The sequence below is a fragment of the Catharus ustulatus genome (genome assembly GCF_009819885.2).
Source record: "Catharus ustulatus isolate bCatUst1 chromosome Z unlocalized genomic scaffold, bCatUst1.pri.v2 scaffold_26_arrow_ctg1, whole genome shotgun sequence".
Taxonomy (NCBI): domain Eukaryota; kingdom Metazoa; phylum Chordata; class Aves; order Passeriformes; family Turdidae; genus Catharus; species Catharus ustulatus.
Genome location: NW_024879445.1, coordinates 3,127,524 through 3,146,484, shown reverse-complemented (window position 1 = coordinate 3,146,484; position 18,961 = coordinate 3,127,524). Strand labels below are relative to the sequence as shown.

At 36.6% G+C, this 18,961-nt stretch overlaps 1 protein-coding gene across 1 annotated transcript in view; it reads right to left on the bottom strand.

Annotated features, from left to right (window-relative positions):
* Positions 1-18,961, bottom strand: part of FBN2 (fibrillin 2) — a 112,149-nt gene that overhangs the window by 10,355 nt on the left and 82,833 nt on the right. Inside the window, exons 40-56 of the mRNA XM_033086481.1 lie at positions 18,573-18,698; positions 17,908-18,060; positions 13,979-14,047; positions 13,324-13,449; positions 12,490-12,615; positions 12,013-12,138; positions 10,635-10,751; positions 9,030-9,158; positions 8,636-8,755; positions 5,858-5,983; positions 5,492-5,644; positions 5,120-5,185; positions 4,743-4,868; positions 4,534-4,653; positions 3,850-3,972; positions 3,306-3,437; positions 1,778-1,903 (exon numbers count right to left, since the gene is read on the bottom strand). Of these exons, the coding sequence (XP_032942372.1) occupies positions 1,778-1,903; positions 3,306-3,437; positions 3,850-3,972; positions 4,534-4,653; positions 4,743-4,868; positions 5,120-5,185; positions 5,492-5,644; positions 5,858-5,983; positions 8,636-8,755; positions 9,030-9,158; positions 10,635-10,751; positions 12,013-12,138; positions 12,490-12,615; positions 13,324-13,449; positions 13,979-14,047; positions 17,908-18,060; positions 18,573-18,698 (2,064 nt within the window). The remainder of the gene's footprint in view (positions 1-1,777; positions 1,904-3,305; positions 3,438-3,849; positions 3,973-4,533; positions 4,654-4,742; positions 4,869-5,119; positions 5,186-5,491; positions 5,645-5,857; positions 5,984-8,635; positions 8,756-9,029; positions 9,159-10,634; positions 10,752-12,012; positions 12,139-12,489; positions 12,616-13,323; positions 13,450-13,978; positions 14,048-17,907; positions 18,061-18,572; positions 18,699-18,961) is intronic.

Sequence of the window (18,961 nt, the reverse complement as noted above, 5' to 3'; positions counted from 1 at the left end):
ACAACTTAGAAGTGTATATGCAACTCAGGACATTTTCATTGGTACTCCTAGATTTATTGGGGAAACAAATAGAATTGTGTGGCCTTGTTGCTGGTATGCCCCAGACTAATTCTATTTTAATCTTTAAATCTTTTGGTTAATGCCTGCAATAATGAAAGGGAAGCAAAACTTTAAAGTCATGGGGCTCCTATACATGGGGCTCCAGCTGAGAGAACAAATCCCAGCTTCTAGTGCTAATATAAACTCCAAATCTTGCAGAGATTCTGTATTCTTGATTAAAATGGAGAGTCAATTACTGATCTGAGAATGCTTATGTTTTTAAGTGAAAGATTTTAATTTTTGTCTCACAAAGATAGTAGTGATCACTCAGAATGTGTAAATTCATCAATACTCAGATAATCTTCTGGTTTACTAATTAGAAGACTCTGTACATTTCTTACAAGAATTAGGCAAAAGGCAAACTTTGGCTTTAGAGAAGACTTAATCTGTCCACCTGGTAACTTTACTGTTTACATCAAATCAAGCTGTCCTCACTGAAAATATCACTTCTGAGAGACAAAATATTTGCTGTAGTATTTGCAAGACTCTGCAGATTTCTGTTCTCCTAAAGAGGGATGTTGTGCAGGTCCTTAGGGAGATTATGACCTGAAAGAACACATAAATGTTCTTTGTCCCCAGTTTGAGATGTGGAATGAATTTTAATGTGAGCAGAATATGAAGGTTAGTACAATGTATTTAAAACAATGTAATCTATGACTTAACATTCGTGCTATACTTCAGAACAAATTCTGTGTTTCTGCCAGAACCATTTTTCATTGTAATTTCTAACCCAGGAAACCTGAAAGGAAAAGCAGCAAAAAGCAAACCTTCCCAAAGCAGAAAATAATAAGAAAATTACATATTAAATATAGGAAAGCAATAATGACCTCCAAACAGGGTATTTCCTTGGCATTAATGACTGGCTGGGGTCAACAGACTGCAGTTTTCTCTTCCCATCTGGTTCTAATCCTTAGGAAATCCTTAGGATTTCAGTGTTATTGCTTAGCCATTAAGTCAGCACACTCCTCATGAGAATTTACAGGGAGCTGTTTTTATAGTAATAGCATCAGATAATTATGTTTTTTTTCATAAGAATACTAATAAATATACCCTTTCAGTACTGTATGTGCACTTGAACACTGGTCAAGAAAGAGTAAAATTTTGCAGTTCCGTTTGACTCCAAAAAAGGGAATGATGAATTTTGTAGTGAAAAGGAACAAATACAAATGTATTAAAAAGAAAATACAGGTTGATGAACAAAAATCCTTCATCAGCATTTATCTTGCAGGCCTGCCTCAAAATTAAAAAAAAAAACACCTTGCAATTTTCTAGTAAAATCATAGTATTTCATGTCTGAATTAAAGGTACAGAAAATTCAGATGCCTAGTTGCCAAGATCACATTCTGAATAACCAAACACTCAATTTTCCTCTGCATCCATTTTTGAATCATCTTGAGGTGACTAAATTCTCCTTCTTTAAAAATCTGTGTTTTGCCTACATTTATGCCCTATGGAATTAAGACACTTCTTTGTGAGGCCTGATTGCTACAAGCTATTAATTCCTATAATTATTTAGTAATATTTAATAATATTATTTAATATTGCATCATTATTTAATTAAGAAGTGCAATTATTTAATTTCAGTTGATATGACAGCTGTTAGGTATTCAGAACTCTAATTTTCTCTCTGCATTTACTCTCTAATGTGAGATGACATGTGTACAAAAGAGACAATTACCAAGGCACTCGGTGCCTGATGGACTTGACAGGAATCCTTCGTTGCATTCACATCTGTAGCTGCCAACAACATTCACACAACGACCATTTTCACAGACACCTGCCTTGGAGCGGCACTCGTTCTCATCTTAACAAAAAACATAAAAGCATTAATAAAAATTACAATAGTAACAGCAACAAAAAAGAGAAATGAGGAAAAAATATAACAACATCAACAACAACCACAATTCATTCAAAGAAAATATATCACTCTCTAGAATACATTGAACAATCCATGTAATATTTGAAAAATATTTTCAATATGTGGAAAAATCAACTGATTAAGCCTGGAAAGAGCTTTCCAAAGAACACTATCCTATTCCATTCCTTCTGATTTCATCACAGGACAAAAGCTTTAACACTTCACAGCTTATAACAAGAAGCAGAAAACACAGAAGAGCAAGTTCCAGTCACAACATTTACCTGGTAAATAATATTTAAATAGAATTGGAATGCATGCATGATTTGAGTGAGAAATCTTCACTCTATAACTCTCAAGAATCTCTGAATACATTGATCTCTCCCACAGTAAGTCATATTTCAGTTCACATATAATTTTCCTGAAAGTTTACAGTCTTCATGTATTTTCTTCCATAGCTAATGGCACACATACTGTAAGCAATTACACAAATTTTTTAGATGCTTTAGATGCTCAGAAAAACCTCAGGATCTTTAAAAGTACAATTACATGTAAAAAAATAGGAAAAAATTATTTTTAATACATATTATTTTCTCCTAAATTAAAAAAAAAAAACAAACCAACAAACATAAAGATCTCTACAGGAGAGTAGCCATTCTCTTGCTGAAGGAACATTGCTGTTAAATACTTCCATTTTAAACATTAACTAAGATGGGTGTTTAATTTTTTTTTCCCCCCGAGAATTTTGGAATGGTCCTGGTTTTTTTTTCTATATACCAGAGGAAAGTACAATTTGCTAAAATATAGTTAACGTCTTGCCCTCAACTAATTGAGTAAATGATGAAGGAAAGGTGTTTGTTTACTTCCAGGATGGAGAATTGTTTTGAACTATGGAAGTTTCTATATATTTTGGTATTTATTCACATTTATAAGTAGTTTCAGAATCTTAAGAGTCTTAATTCTTTAAAGAAGTGACATATTATTAATATTAATGCTACAAGAAATGTAACTTTTTATTTAAGAAAATCTTACCTCCTACCCATAAATTAAGGTCTCATTTGTGTGTAAAATTAAATTTTTAAGGTGTCTAAGGTTTTTTAGAAGTGTCTGAAACACTCATGGATTTAGTTGTTGTACAATGGAGCTTTTATTCCAAAATCCTTATTAGTCAGCTAGAACACACACTGAAACAAAATAGAAAGTTTAAGATGCTGGATATCATTAGATGTCTTAAGAATCCTCCATGAATTGTTATTTTCTGATTTAATATTCACACACACACACAAAATAATGTTAATCTGTTTGCTTGTTTATGCTCCATTAGATGCCTTCTTCCCTTCCTGAGCTTTACCTGTGCATCCTTCTCCATCGGGTCTCTGGGTCATCCCAGGAGGACAAATGCACACAAAGGTACCAATCAGATTTTTGCAAATCATGCCTCTTGATTCACAGTCATGGAGACCTTCAGCACACTCATCTAGATCTGGAGAAAAAAAAAAAATAAAATTTTGTGTTTGAACTTCCAGTAGTTTCAGTTCCTGAACACAACTTCAAGAGAAAGGACATCCAGGCTTCCCTAAGTGAAAGCACAGAAGGAAAAGCCCAAAATCTATGATTATCTGCAATTAGCTTGATCTTCATGAGCTATATAATTTTGTCAGGTTAAAGATGAATTGCACCATTGTGACATTCTTGGCACTGCAGTCCCCATCAAGGGTTACACTGGATGACAAAAACACTAAATATTGCTTTTCTGGGAGTTCTGAAAGAGCAAATCATCGCCTGTTGGGCTGTTTGCTACCTTCCACCGAGAGGATGAATGCAAGATGCACAGAAATATTTGGATTATGTGTTGGTGATGGAAGATGGGGAGAAGTTTATACATCAGTCATTACCTTTGCACATCTTTTGGTCTTCCCTTAGTTCATATCCCACTGGGCAGGTGCACTCATAGAAACCATAGGTGTTGATACAACGGAAAGCACACAGCAAGGGGTTCTGAGCACACTCATTGATATCTGAACAGAGAGAAACAGAACAGTCGTTCTCTACTGAGTTTCAAAACAATCACCAAGGAGGTTTTATTACACCTACACTTCTCTTTTCAGCTAAAATTATCAGAAAGGAAGTAATTCAAACCATTAGCTTTTGAGTGACTAGAGAAAGTTGAAACACTGCTCTGCTTAAGAATAATGGCATAGTGTGTATATATAGAACTACTTGATCTTAGAATAGCAAGTTAGGGCAGGCCTATTTCAGATTTTTATTATATGTTCATATTTAATGTACTTTTGTGTGATGAGAAATGTCAGCTTCAGAAAGCAATCTACTTATGATTCATAAAATATATAATCTGTGAGAATGCCCCACATGAGGCATTCCCACTGTGTGGGGAGTCCTGTGATAAACTAAAAGCTCTGCTTAAATCAATTCCGATTTTTTTCCGTATTTCACAGCACAGAAAGTTTCTTTTCCTCTGAGTTACTACAGCATGAAATACATGGCTAATAAAATAATTTGAATGCTGAAGACTGGACAAAAGCCAAAGGAGAAAAAAAATAATAAAGAGGGCAGGTTACCTTCACAATTCATCATTGGGCCTGGCTCAAACCCTTCGTGACAGCTGCACTCAAAGCTGCCAACCACATTAGAGCACGTTCCGTTTCCACAGGGGTTGCCAATGGAACATTCATCTGTATCTGTACATAATGAATAAATGCAGAGTGAAGAGAACTGGGACAAGTCGTGGTTTAAATTCAGGAGTTCCAATTCCTGTAACTGCACGCACCTACGCAGTGCACTCCTGTGAAATCCAAGTTGTATCCCATGGGGCACTCGCAGCGGAACGATCCATCAGTATTGATGCAGTGACCACTGGAGCAAATTCCTGGGCTTTCAAGACATTCATTGACATCTAAAAGGCAGGAAGATATTAATAACCACTCAGCTGATGCATTTCAAGTTTTAGAAAAGGGATTAAAAAAAACCAACCCTAAGCACCCCATTATGTTTGTCTAGAGTCATGCACTTCAAAAAGTGTTCCCACATTTTACACATCAGCCTCTTGTCACCAGCAGCTGTGAGGTGTAACCTGTCACATGCTGTAGTATCCAAATGTAGTTTTAAGTATTAATATTTATTTTTGATATTCAGAAGAATACCTACCTTCACGTGTATCATCAATTCCAGGAATAGTTCCATGACCATATGGGCACAGGTCCTGAAAAGCAACTGTAGAGATACATGTTCTTTAAAAAATAGAGCAAGTGAGAGACAGAATTATGAGAGATGGTTAAAGCCATCCAACAAAGATATGAGTTCAGGTCTCTACAGAGCAAAACCAAGACATCAGTATTTCTCTTTGTCTGTGGTTTCTTCTATTTAATTTTATTCCTTTTGCTGACTTGAAAAATCATTCTAGAAAAAGCCACTGAGAGTGAATGCCAGAAAGATCTCTCTTTTTAATGACCAAAAAGTACAACACCAATGTGCTTCTCCTTTTCCCAGAGCAATAAATTTTAAATTGTAAATATGTACCTTCTTCTTCCTTTGGACAGAGCTCACAAGGATCACCCCATCCTTCCCCTGGCATTTTACTGCAGCAACACTTGGCCTTTGTGGTGTTGAAAGCCTTTGGCACTGAGCACTTCCCATTCTCAAAGTTGGTGAAACAGAAGCTCTGACGAGTATCTAGGAGAAGAAAATACAATTATGCAGACCTAAAACCTTCTCCCAAGTTAGATGATGACTGTCTGCCCTGAGAGAAATAACAAAAGACCTGTATTTTTCATGGTTTCTAAAAAGCACTTCGCAATGCTCCTAAAGTTACAAATTGAAGGGATTTCTACAGAGTATCTGTTATCTTTTAGACTGAGTTATTACATTCCTTATCCATGAACTTACCAAAGCACCTCCTCCCGTTATCAGACAGCACAAAACCTGTGGGACAGATGCACTGGAAACCTCCTGGGGTGTTTGTGCAGGACCCAAAGAGGCAGATGTTGGGATCCTCGTTGCACTCATCAATATCTGTAAAGCAACACAGAAACCTTCAGCATAACCTTGCTTGCTGTGAACTCCTTGGTTAAGGAAGATTGTTTATTCATTGATGGATTATTTAACTGAAACAGCTTCCAATAAAGTGCCCAAGAGATAAAGCAGCCTGTAGGACTCACTGACTCCTTCAAATTAGAGTTTCCCACTGGCATGCACCTTCTTTTCTAAATACCATTCTCTGTTCTTCATTATACTCAAAATATAAACATTAAATAAACGCTTTCAGAATACATTTCCTGTAAGAACAATATTTTTCTGTAAGCATAAACCATCCAAAGATTATTTTTTTAACCTACATGTTGGGGGTTCTTTTTAATTAAAGGCATATTTTTTTATGCTTCCTGTCAAGATTCTGGGACTGAGACTATAGCTAGTCATTAGTAGAGTGACACCTTTAATTGTATTTATGCACCCAGATTCATATTTGGCAGTCTTTTACTGCCACTCTCATTGTATTATTTCAAATGTATTTCTGTTCTATTGAATAATCTATAATATATTGCTATTACAAGACAATTAATATGAGATGTATTTTAATAATCTTCAAAGTACAGTGCTTTTTGAGTCTTTCAGTAAGGAATATTGGAAGAACCATGACAGAACCTGTGGCTTTTTAAGCATTCTACAATAAAAGCCACACTGAGCCTAACCAAAGTACAGGCAGGAAAATTAGCTTTGTGGATGCTGAATACTCAAATTTGTAGTGCCATTTTTGCCCATATTTACTGAATTCTCTGCTGCACTTTTAGAAAACCACCCTGTTTTCAGCAGGTAAGAAAACAATGGGAATACAACCTTTATTATTTGGAAAATGCAAGTGGATCAATGGAGGAAATCAGGTGGGAGTAGATTTTGTGATGTAACTTCCGAAAAATACTACCTTGAGTCCCATTTTCAGGAATTGCTGTTAGGTACATGGACAAACCACAGAACCACAATCTGGCATTTGACTGAACCCTGCAGTAGCTTCCCACAGACAGGCTCTTTCTGTGTGAAGCATTCTAAGTCAGTTTATTTCAGAGAAAACAGTAAATAATTTCCCAGTTGCTATGATAGCTGTCAATATACAAAGCTCTGCCATTCAGCTGCATAGGACAGGAAAACTGCTCTTCTGAAGTTCCCATTATAACTGCAATGAATGGTTTGGTGCTAAGACTCTTTCTGTGGCCATGATGGGAAGTAAACAAGTCCTTTCCCCTTTATTCCTGTAAAATGGAAGGGAATATCTCACATGGATGGGTGAAAGCTAAGAATTTTTCTGTGGCCCCAGTTGTTCTGGGTTTTTCTGCATGTAATCACCCTGAGCTCACAAAGCAATCAGCCACTGCCAACCTTCACATCACACACAGAAGTAATGGATTCTCATAAAGCTGTTTGCATACAACATCAATAGAGAGTAATGGGGAACATCTGCTGCATGGGCTGTCAAAATATTAATCTAAGTTTTAGTGCAAACACATGTGATAATCTGGGCATTTCCTAGGAGCTCTAGCTTCAGATTTTCTGGACATGTGGCGGGATGACAAAAGAATGCAATAAAGTCCCTTTCCTCCAGTTTGGGTAAAAATCTGTCTGGAAAACAATGATGCTCTCAAAAACATAGATTCTGAGAAGGTACTAAAGTGGCCATACTCAGTAACATTCCCTGAAAACCAAAAGCTTTCATTATTTTATATTCATGACTTTAGAACTGTAGGTGATTTGAATTCACCTCAAACATAACTGCTAATATGGAGTCAGGCAGCTGCCAAAAGAAATCATGAAATTGGCAGGCAAATTGAATATTGGTGGCATGATACAAGTGGTTGAGAGAACTGTGGGGCTTAGAAAAATAAATCCTGATGTTCAAGACAAAAAGCTCAAAATGGTTCCTGTTCCTGCAGCCACACAGATTAGGTGGCAGTAAGCAAAACCTTGAATGCCCAATAAATTCACAGTACCCCATGCTTTGCTCTGTTGAAAAAGGGAGTTCTAACCTGAATTTATTTCTAGTTCTCTGCCACAGAAAATCTTAGTTCAGAGTGACAGTCAGCTCCTGAATGGCACTCAAGGCTTTAAGTGAGACCTCTATGAATGAACTAGAACATAAAAATGGATGACAGGTCTGCTGCATCCTCCTTCTCCTCCTGTGAATCTCAGCATTTGAGAGGTATTATACAAAAGGTAAAATCACAAAACAGTTGTGATTTATGTGATTGTTCTTATAAGCACCGTAATTTTATCAAAATTTTTAAACTTTGTTTTCCTCAAAAACCAAATGCTTAGTTCATGCACTGATTGCCAGTACTTACCTTCTGTAAAAAATTATATCAATACAGTGAGCACATCTATTTCATGAATTATATTTTTTCAAAAGTGATTGAAAGATAAAAAATACTTATTTTTTTAAAAGTGTTTTTGCTTGCATTAATGAAGAAATCAATGTTCAAAACAGAGAACTATACAGTGCAAAGTATTCTTCTGCCTTCCTTTTCTAAACCTCTTCCTGAAGACTTTTCATACCTATTCCCCGTCACTTTGGTTTTAAGTCAGGAAACCATTAGGGTGCACAACTGCTTTCCACCCAATTAGAACCACATAAAAATTCTTACATTGTTCAGGAATAACAGTTAGAACTTGTCTTACCAATACAACTTTCACTTTTTACTTCGTATCCTGGTGGGCAGATGCACCTGAATGATCCTTCCAAATTTTGGCAGGTACCAGGAGAGCACGAACCAGGCAGTGCCACACACTCGTTAGTATCTTTGGGGAAAGGAGGAAATCAAGAAAGGTTTAGAATCTTGTAATTCTTATGGTAACAGAACATGGAAAAGACTGAAGTGTTCTCTACTAATTTTCCTTTTTTAAGGCAATTAATTGCTTGAAGACCAACAATAGTTTCAAAAAAAGCCTATTACTTCTACTGTGTTTTCATTCTCTTCTGATATTTAGATAGCCACACTGCTTCCCTCTACATGGGAGTTATTAGTTTATTTCAGCTCATCAGTACTTGAACATCCTGTGGTTTCATACATACCAACACAATTCTTGCCATCCAGAGTGAGCTCATACCCTTCGTTACACAAACATTTGAAAGAACCAATTTCATTGAAACACCGTCCATTTCTGCACACTTGACCAAAGAAGGAACTGCACTCATCAATATCTGATAAAAAAAAATATAAAAATATATCAAAATTGAACCCAAGAAGTGAGAGTTGAGTCCCAGCATACTACATACAGTATGTCATATACACATTCAAGTTTCAATACTTACTGTTTCTGTGGAAAATGTACATTTTGTAGCAACAAGAAGTCAGCTGACAGCTGGTGGAAAGTAACTCACTTGAGCATTAAGGTGCTCATGCTAATTAAACCACACTTTTTTAATAGGGTATTACAACTTCCAGGGTTATAGCATTACCTCAGTTACTGCATCTGGAGATATTAAATTACTGGTAAGGGACTGCATGACACCAAGTCTACCAACAGAGGAGAAAATGTTACAGGGGGTGTTCAGGATTTTATCTGGATCCATATCCACTCGGGTTTCCTCCTATAAACCTGTCCCTGCTAATCTCAAATTTTGAGATTACAAGTTTTGGACTAGGTAATTTGCTTTCACAGGATGATTTCTCCCTTTGTAACAGTTCTGAAAATGATGTTTTAAAAATGCTTGGTATTTTGAATGGTTATTCAGTAAGGAAGACTTAAAGGAGCAATGCATAAGGAAAAATATGGATGAGAAAGAATAAATAAAAAGGATATTGGATAAGCATCATTCTGTATGAAAACTTGTATTTTACCGCACATGGTTGTTAGTTTAATTTTTTCTTTCCTGGACAAGAAGAGGATTTAAAATGCTTTTAAAAAAATGTATTAGTTCTCTCCTGAAGCTGAAGGAACAATTACACGTTGCTGTGTTTTCCTTCTGTGTGTGAAGCCTCCCTCTTTTCTCTGCTTATGCTCAGCAAAAGAGAAAAGATCTCAAGGTTTATGAGCCTATTTCTCAGCCCAGGATGCTGGCTGCTTTATCACAAGAACCCAGGAATTAAAGTAGTCCAAACTCATCAGATATTCTGGTGCCCTGTGCTTTAGGGAACGTGAAATAGCAATGCTTCTGTCAGCTCTGTGTAACTTTGCTTTTAGAAGAGCAGATCTGGCAGGTTACAGATCAGCTGTCCTGGCTTTCTTACTGCTGGTCTGTTTCTTTCTCATCCTATGCAAGAGTCAAGTAGAATGCTGAAATAAAGGAATTATTTTAAATTCAGGAGGCAGCACTGGTGGTGGGATAGAACAAGTGGTGCTTGGGGACTGTGCTTCTAGCCAAGGATGTGCTGTAAATACCAAGGAAGTCCAAAGGAGTTGAGAGATGCATTAAAACATCAGTGAACTGAAAGTTGCCCCAGTAGCCCAGATATTTAGGATAATATTATATTATCTCAATGGGGTGTAATTAAAAAACACTTTTAATTAGTTTAAAACATGATAGAGAGGACTAACCTCTAGGGCTGGTAACAGCAGAAGCTACTGCACCCAATTAACTTTGCTCACACCTTGACTTCTGTTTAACTACACACTCTCCTCCTTGGTGTGACAACCCAGCAGCAACAAAAATAAAAGCCTGGAGTAGGTCTCTTACCCACACAATCATTATTACGAGTTAATTCAAATCCTGGATAACACAGGCAGTTGTATGATCCAACTGTGTTCTTGCAGGTTCCATTTCCACAGGGATACTGTTCACACTCATCAACATCTGCAAGGAGAGACAAACTGCATGTGGGAACTGGTTTTGCCAGGTACAGGCAAATGTGTTGGCTGTGCATAATTGGAATATCCTAAAATTTGGCCCCTCGTTTCATCTGTCACATTTTGTGTTTATGCTACAGATTTTTTACAGCTTCTCAGAACACAGAGGAAAACACCATATGATGTAATTTTGTGTATTTTAAAATAAAAGGTACTGTTACAGGTGAAAATAAATGTTTATGTGCAGCCAACTGAAAGCATTCTTTTTGTTTTCCATACTAACATTTCTTAATTTCTTTAACATATACAAGCGATCAGGACTGATTAAACATCACAGCCCTGAAATTATCAATTGTTATGTACATATTTTACTTCAGAGCCCATGAAAAGCAGTTGAAAATGCAATTCAATTTATATAAGTAAATGGATAATGTCAATATCACATCCAGAATTGCAAAGACTGCTTACAAACTTTTGCAAACATCCGTTTTTAAAAGGGACCAAAGTTCAATGTCTCCTGCGTGTTACAGTAATTTCTGGAGTTTCATGAGGATCTGGAAGCTATTGAGATTTTGTCCTGCTAGTTCTTCACAATTTTGCTTTGTCAAAACAGGTCTCTTTCCCAAATATCCCCCTCTGATCGTCTGAAAACTGTGATTTAGTTTAAATACAAGAAGTGTCTAGGCTAATATGTACTACAATATGAATAGGTTTTAAACATGTGGAAATGCCTCACCTTTTCATTTTAAAACCCTGTAGAACTAATCATGAACTGAAAGAACAAGATCATTCTTATTGTTCAATCTCATTTCTTATATCATCTCTATCATACCATCATTTCCACATGAAATTAGTACAAAGTCACATTGAAAGGGGGATCCTGTTTATTAAATGACACATAAACTCAACAGATTTAAATCATTGAAAAATGTGTGTTTTTAGCTCCAAGCTCTATCACTCTCTGATACATCCAATAAAAAACTCTTCCAAATAAGCCACTATGATGTATTTATGTGGAAATGTTTCTTCAGTAACGTGGAGCTATCTCTGAACATATTGTTTTGTCCTGGGTTTTTTTCTCAAAGTAATTTGTCCCCACCAAGGACAACTTCACAGACTTTATTCACAAAAAAAAAAAAAAAAACAGAAATGCCTGAGTCAGTTTTTTAATGTCAGTATAACCTACTGGAAAAATTAGACTCATCTTCCCTTCTGCAAAGAGCCCACAGCCTAACAAACCACACACAAAAAGTATTCTCTCTCCATACCCATGCACATAGTCTGATCTTGGGATGCCTTGAAGCCATTGTGACATATGCACTGGTAGCTTCCCTGCATGTCCACACACAAACCATGACTGCAAACGTTAGGAATTTCCAGACATTCATTGCGATCTACAACAAAAACACAAAACAGATGGTGCACATTACAGACCTCCATTATATCCTCGTTTTACACAATAATGTTTTTACAATCCGTTGTCACGATTAAAACCAGATTCAAAACTATCTGTAAGTAAATCTGAATTGTAACAGAACTTCATTTTACAGGAAGTATTTGCCTAGACACCTTGAGGATAAAACTACTATCATGATTTGGCTGATACCTAGAACATATCCTTTAAAAATATCACCCTGTCTTTACAGCAGAATGCACAAGGTAACAGAAAACAAAGGATGCTGGGAGGAACACATGCATACCACTGGTGAGGTAAAAGCAGGAGAGGAAAGTCTCTGGTTTCTTACCAACACAGGCACCGTTGGGTGAAAGTTTAAAGCCAGCAGCACATTCACAGCGGTAGCTGCCAGGGCTGTTGATACAGTCAGCATTTCTCTGGCAGAGGTTGTCCCCGTTGCTGCACTCGTCAATATCTGAAACACCAAGAGTTCAGATATCAGAAACCACTCCTGCCTCAGATTTACACTGTATTATCTGTCTGTGCAAGAGGAAAATTTCAGTCCTTCACAAAGCTCGAGCAGCCTGACCTCCAGCACCATTTCACCCATGTCACCTTTTGGATCCAACTTACCATGCATCAAAGTCGCTTTGCAAATTTCCAACATCTACCTAAAGAAATTTTTGTAGTAAAAAAAAAAAACCTTCCTGTTTGTCTTTGAACTGAAAAAATAAGTGGCACAGTTTGCAACTCTTTAGGTTGCACATGTTAGCACAAAATCCTTGAACAAATGACAAAACTCATACTGACTATACAACACACAAAACTATTGGCTTCTATGAGTATCTCTGCCTCTCAAACTGTGGAAGAGACACAAGTTGGAAAAAAATCCAAGATGTTGTTCTTTGAGAAGTTCTAAGTAACAGAAAGGAATTTGCTCCCTAAAATAAAACAAAACCATTGACTAGCTATTCAGCAGTTTACCAGAAAACAATCACAAATTTTATTAAGTGCATGTGCAGCTGTGTTAAAGACAAGCACTTAAACTGATTTATAACCTTGAGCCCAACAAAAGCTCACAGTCTGTCTCTTAGATTTTGAAAACCACATGAATTAAATGTTACCCTTCCCTTTAGGATAAGCTTAAGGGTGCTAAGGAGAAAATAACCAAATTTCAAATCACCTTCACAGACCAGCAGCAGGTCATTGTAGCTGAATCCAGTGGGGCACTCACAGCGGAAGCTGCCAATCTGATTGATGCAAACTCCATTGGCACAGATTCCTGGGATTTCCTTACATTCATCAATGTCTGAAAGGCAGAGGAACTACTTTAAGTACAGTTCATCATGTCTTTACACACTGCAAGGATTCTCATCTTCACTGCATTTAAAACTGAGTTGACATGTTCCTTTTAATCTACAGAAATTACACACGGGTTATAAAACCACACATATGCCCATCATGACAGAAAATGGCACAGGAATTTCAGGAAGTGATCGAAACAGAGCTATGCAAAGTATTGGCCAAGATGCAAAACTTACAAATGTGCACGGAAGTCCCACAGTATTTTTGAAGGTAAAACTTTTTATCTTGTTGATTAAACCTCAAAATCACAAAATAGGATTTTGCCATGTGTGCAAAATATAACACAATGGAGAAATTAAAAAAACAAACAAATATTTTACATAAAAGTTGGTCTCAATTCATGTCATCATTGTAACTCTAAAATGAAATTTAACAATGTCAATATATTAAATATTTACTTTGGTTAACATAATGCAGGCACAAAAACATTATGCAAAACAATTTTTGGTTAAAATAAGACTGGTGAAACTTACCAACAGCTTTTCCAGTATGGATGTCAAAAGTGAAGCCAGGAATATTCCCACATAGGCTCTTGAAATCAACTAGAGCAAAACAGAGAGCAATGCATTTTCAGGGAATGCATAAATCTCCCAAGAATTACTTGCAGTCTTCTCAGCTACTCCAGAGTTGCTTTAAGCCAAATCTGTTCATGACAGCAATTGCCTTTTCTATAGCTTGCATTGAAAATTCAGACTGCCAATAAATTAATGAAAATTGAAATTGTAATTCATACTTGCCCTCTTTGCAGACTTTGAGTTAATGTCTGATTTAAGAATGCAGCCATTCAGTTAGGTTTTCCTGGCTTTTTTAAATAGAACTCCTTAAGGTTTATTCCTGCTTTCTAAGCATCTGTAGTGAGCATCTACAGCAGCACTTTCAAATATGAAAAATAAATATAATTTGCCTGTACCTAAGCTTCTTTCACAATACTGTCCATTTTATTTTCTGTGGAATTACTGCAGATTAGTTCCACTGAACTGTTCAACAGAATGGAGACTGTGCTTAAAAAAGAGATACTCCAAAAATCCCACATTTTTTAATATGCTCCTTCTATATCCTCTTTTTGCACTTGGAGAATGGGAAATGCTTGGTGTGAGGTGAAGAATAAATTAACCCACAGTTTTCTAGGAAAGGTGTTTGAAATTGAGTGGGTTTGCAACATACAGAGAAAAATTTTTAGCAAGGATTCTGTTAATTATTGCAGATGATATTTTAGTGGCAGAACAGTGCTCTCCAGACAAAGTTACTACACATTTACAGTAATAATTTTTTTATCTAAGTAGAAAGATAAAAAATGACAGGCCTACAACTATAAGCATGTCAAAATTGCATGATACTGCCAGAGGAATTTATACCTATTTGAGGGAACTGAAGCAATTCCAGTGTGAAGACACTACCAGTTTGAATGAAGTTTGCAAACAGCAACCATGCAGCTGCTATTCAACACCGTTTTTTTTATCATATCAGCATTCAAATTATCCACAAAAAGTGTGTTTCAATGTTGAGTTCCAAAATTACTGCCAGGGAAGAATTTCAAGGTGTGTGGCAGGTTGTTTGTGCATTCAGAGCATTAGGTTAAAGTGAAATATGCTTTAAAAAGTGAGTAAAATTTACAAAGACATCAGACTGACATAAAATTCAAAGGGCTTCTGGAAGGTTACTATCTGGAAACTTCCATGAGTGCTTGGCCCACTCTTGGTGTTGCTGAGGACCTACAGGAAACCTCTTTACCCAACAGAAGGAAGAGTATGGAGCCTGCCTTTGATGTGTCTCTAAACCTGAAATGCTGACAAATTATTTTACCATCAAAAAATGAAAAAGAAAGAGCTCCTTCTGTATTCCTGCAAGTAATGCTCTTTAATCTGGAGACATTTAAGTCCTTACTGGCTGTAGTTTGAGTTTTTTATCACCTACATTTTAATGGCAGCTCATGATTCTAAAAACTTGAACTTACTCTTATAAATTGGATAATTCTTGCCTCCTTCACACCAAACTTCCTAATTTTTAGCAAATTTAGTTTATCACTTCTCAGAATCATATATGGCAAAATCCTTTTCCCATATTTAGACTTAGTCATACTCTAATGACATACTTAGTCATTTCTCTAAGTCAAGCAGGATATCCAGTGTACCTGAACATCAGCATTTTCTCCTTTCTTCTGTCCTACTGTTTAATGACTGTTTAATGCTCACCCAGGTTATTCTTGCAGTGCAGGGCACAGGGCTACACAGTAGTTTATCACAGTGCTTTACCATCCAGCAATTTGCTGCTCTTTCATAGATATATCTTTAATATATGTGTACTATAATGATTTAATAGACTAATATATTTTTGCATACTATTTATGTGTAAGATTTGAGGTTCAGCAACTTAGTTATTTTCTGCAAGGAGATTTATGCCATTAACTGCTGTCAGTAAACACATGAGACAAAAACCAAGCCCTGTGCTCACTACCCTGTCCCAGTGGTGTCCCATGATAGAACACATCAGGTCTGGGAGGATGAGGAAGAAGCTCCACGGGTTGCAGAACCTCTTTGTTCTATTATGCTACCTCCATGTTTCATGAATTTCACTGAATTCAGTTTTTCCACACTTTCCCCCAGTTTTTACTGTGTAGAGAAAGAGTATTTAATAAGGTAAGGATGGCATGAAAATATCTTTATACCAAATACCAAAAATATCCACACAAAAACTTGTCAGAGATTTGCCTTTTAGAAGCCTGGCTTTGCATCTGTGACTTTAAGAAGATTTCAGAACCCCATATATTTATAACTATACTATTTTTTAGGACAAAAAGATATGTCATATAACAGGAAAAAAACTCCTGGAATTACCAAACCATGAAAGAGTTCTGTACATTCTTTGTTACCTCTTAACAGTGAAGAAGCTTTTTACACTTCTTCGGGTAAAAAAAATAAACAAAAAATAACTACTATTTCTGATTAAAGTCTGTATGTTAATAGTTATGATCTGTACAATGTGTAAAACCAAACAAAACCCCCACCCAGACTGCAAAACAACTGATTATAGAACATAAGTGCAGCTTCAACCATTTCCACTTGGAAGTTGTGTTTGATCCCTCACACAATCCCTTCTCATGGTGAAAAACCTTCAACCATGCCTGCAAAAACAGTAAAGTCATTTAGGAAAACTAGCAAGGCAACATGGAAATATTTCAGGAAATACTTAAACCCCAAAACTGCTTGCACAATACCACGCAATTTTGGTTTAACAGATCATTAAAAGCTGCAGAAGTTTTTGAGAATTTGAGTGTCACCAATCTGAAAGAATTCTTTTTTCTACCCAAGAACATTAATTGCACAAATCCCTGCTAGCAGTTTGCTGTACTTTTCTCATCATGATGTCACCACGATGAACAATGTTATGACATTTAGATAAATGACCATGGGAAAGAATTTCATGAGCTCTCTGTGGCAGCAAACATTTATTTCCTCTCTCAAGCTTTCTTCCATTACCCATTCCTGACTGCTAGGTCATTTCTTCATTCTCCCTCCTCCTATTTAAGAAGGAAAAGAAAAAGGCTGTTTTCTTTTCAGTCCTATTTTCCTCCTCTTTACTGGGAGAGAAAATCTTTCTTAAATTATCTCTTGCTTACCTCACATCACTAGGATAAAACACTTGGAATGGAAGTAATACACTCTTCACAATAAAATGACAAATTGTTTTAAAATCACAGCACCAGAGGCATAGATTTAGTGATGCTAAACCACTAAACTTGGTGCAAGTACATTAAACAATAAACTGTGTTTGTACGAAACAGGCATGTGAGTTTTTTAGTTTTATCTAAGTACCTTTGCTCTTCTTTTCAAATGTGAATAATCTTTCAATAAATGTCAGGTTTCCCTGCAAGTTGGTGATTCTCCTACCAATGACTTTTCTGAGTCGAGCTTTCAGGGGTGCTTTATTTCAGGAAATCAATTCCACAAAGACTGACTGAAAATGAACTGTCCTTTATTATTTTCACCTCCATTTACAGAAGAGAATTTTTTACTTCCCACTGCAATGCCCTATTTACTGGGCAATTTTTTCAAGTTCAGTCACCTTCAGCAGAGGAAATGTAAAAGCAACCCAGCAGAATGAATCAAATGTGAGACACAGCTGAAAAATTTAGAAAGGCTTCCTATACCAGCATGAAACTCTGACAGACTAGGACTATCAGTATAAATGTGTCTCCAACTATAAAGAACTAATTTACATTCTCCTAAATTAATTATCCTGGAAGCCAGGCTAGACAGGAGGTATCTCTGGTCAACCACTATCTTCAACACCAGTATTACTGCTCAGTAGAAGTTCTTTTGGGATGAAATAACTTTAGCTATTAGGCCAAAGCAGCAGATAAGCAAAGAAAGTAACAAGATGAGGTGACCACAGAAGGCTTTACCTGTTCCTGGAGTTGGACACGGCTCACAAGGTTTGTTCCAGGCTTTCCCAATATTGTATGTGCAGCAGCACATTCTTTTGGTCACATTGAAGGGCAGCTCATTCTCACAGGAGGTTCCATTATAGCTTCTGTAGCAAAAGCTTTTCCTCATGTCTGGATGTGAGAAAAGAAGCACTTATGAAGTAACCAACATTGTGATAATTATGGTATTATGTAAATATCAACCCCCTACCACACCAGACAATGCCTCATTAACTCTGTTTTCTGAATGCAACATAAACACATGTATTTAAAGTAATTCAAGGATTGATGTAATCCACAGTCTTTGTTTTAGACTTGTGTGACATATTTTCTGTTTTCATTTAAAGACACAAAGGGGGAACAGGCAAACTCCTAGGAAACCATAAACACAGTGCAGATAGTTGTGAGATCTCCTTGTAAAGCCCACCATTTGGAAAAGATCAGCTAAAACAAACCAGTGAACAGAGAGCCCCATCAGGGAGTGAGAGCCCTTGACTGCTGCAAGCCAATCACAGAGATCTCTTTCCTGACAACATGACACCAACTGGGAGCTAAAAGTAGTAAAAACAAACACAAAGCACAGGGTCTGGCCCTCAAACAGTGTGGTATTCTTGCATTTCTGGTAAAAATGACATTTCACATACCCATGCAGTTGTGTCCTCCGTTCACCTGCATATATTCAGGTGGGCAAATGCAGGTGTAGTTCCCCAAAGTGTTGTAGCAGGTGCCAGGACCACAGACACCAGGGTGTGCAACACACTCATCAATATCTAGAGAGCAAGGAAAATACATTGCAGTTGATGATGGAGAAGAGAACCAAGTCCAAGCAATTGTTTCTGAGAAATATGACCATAATAAATCACACTAAAATAACAAAAATGCTTCATTTAAAGAATAGCTTGGAAAACACAGCTCTGATTTTAACCTCTAAATTTAGCCCTAGTTCTCTTAAGCACAAGACAAGACACTAAATAAACTAAAGCTCCTGAACTTGCCACTGAAATAGGAACAAATCAACTTCACACCTTCTCAC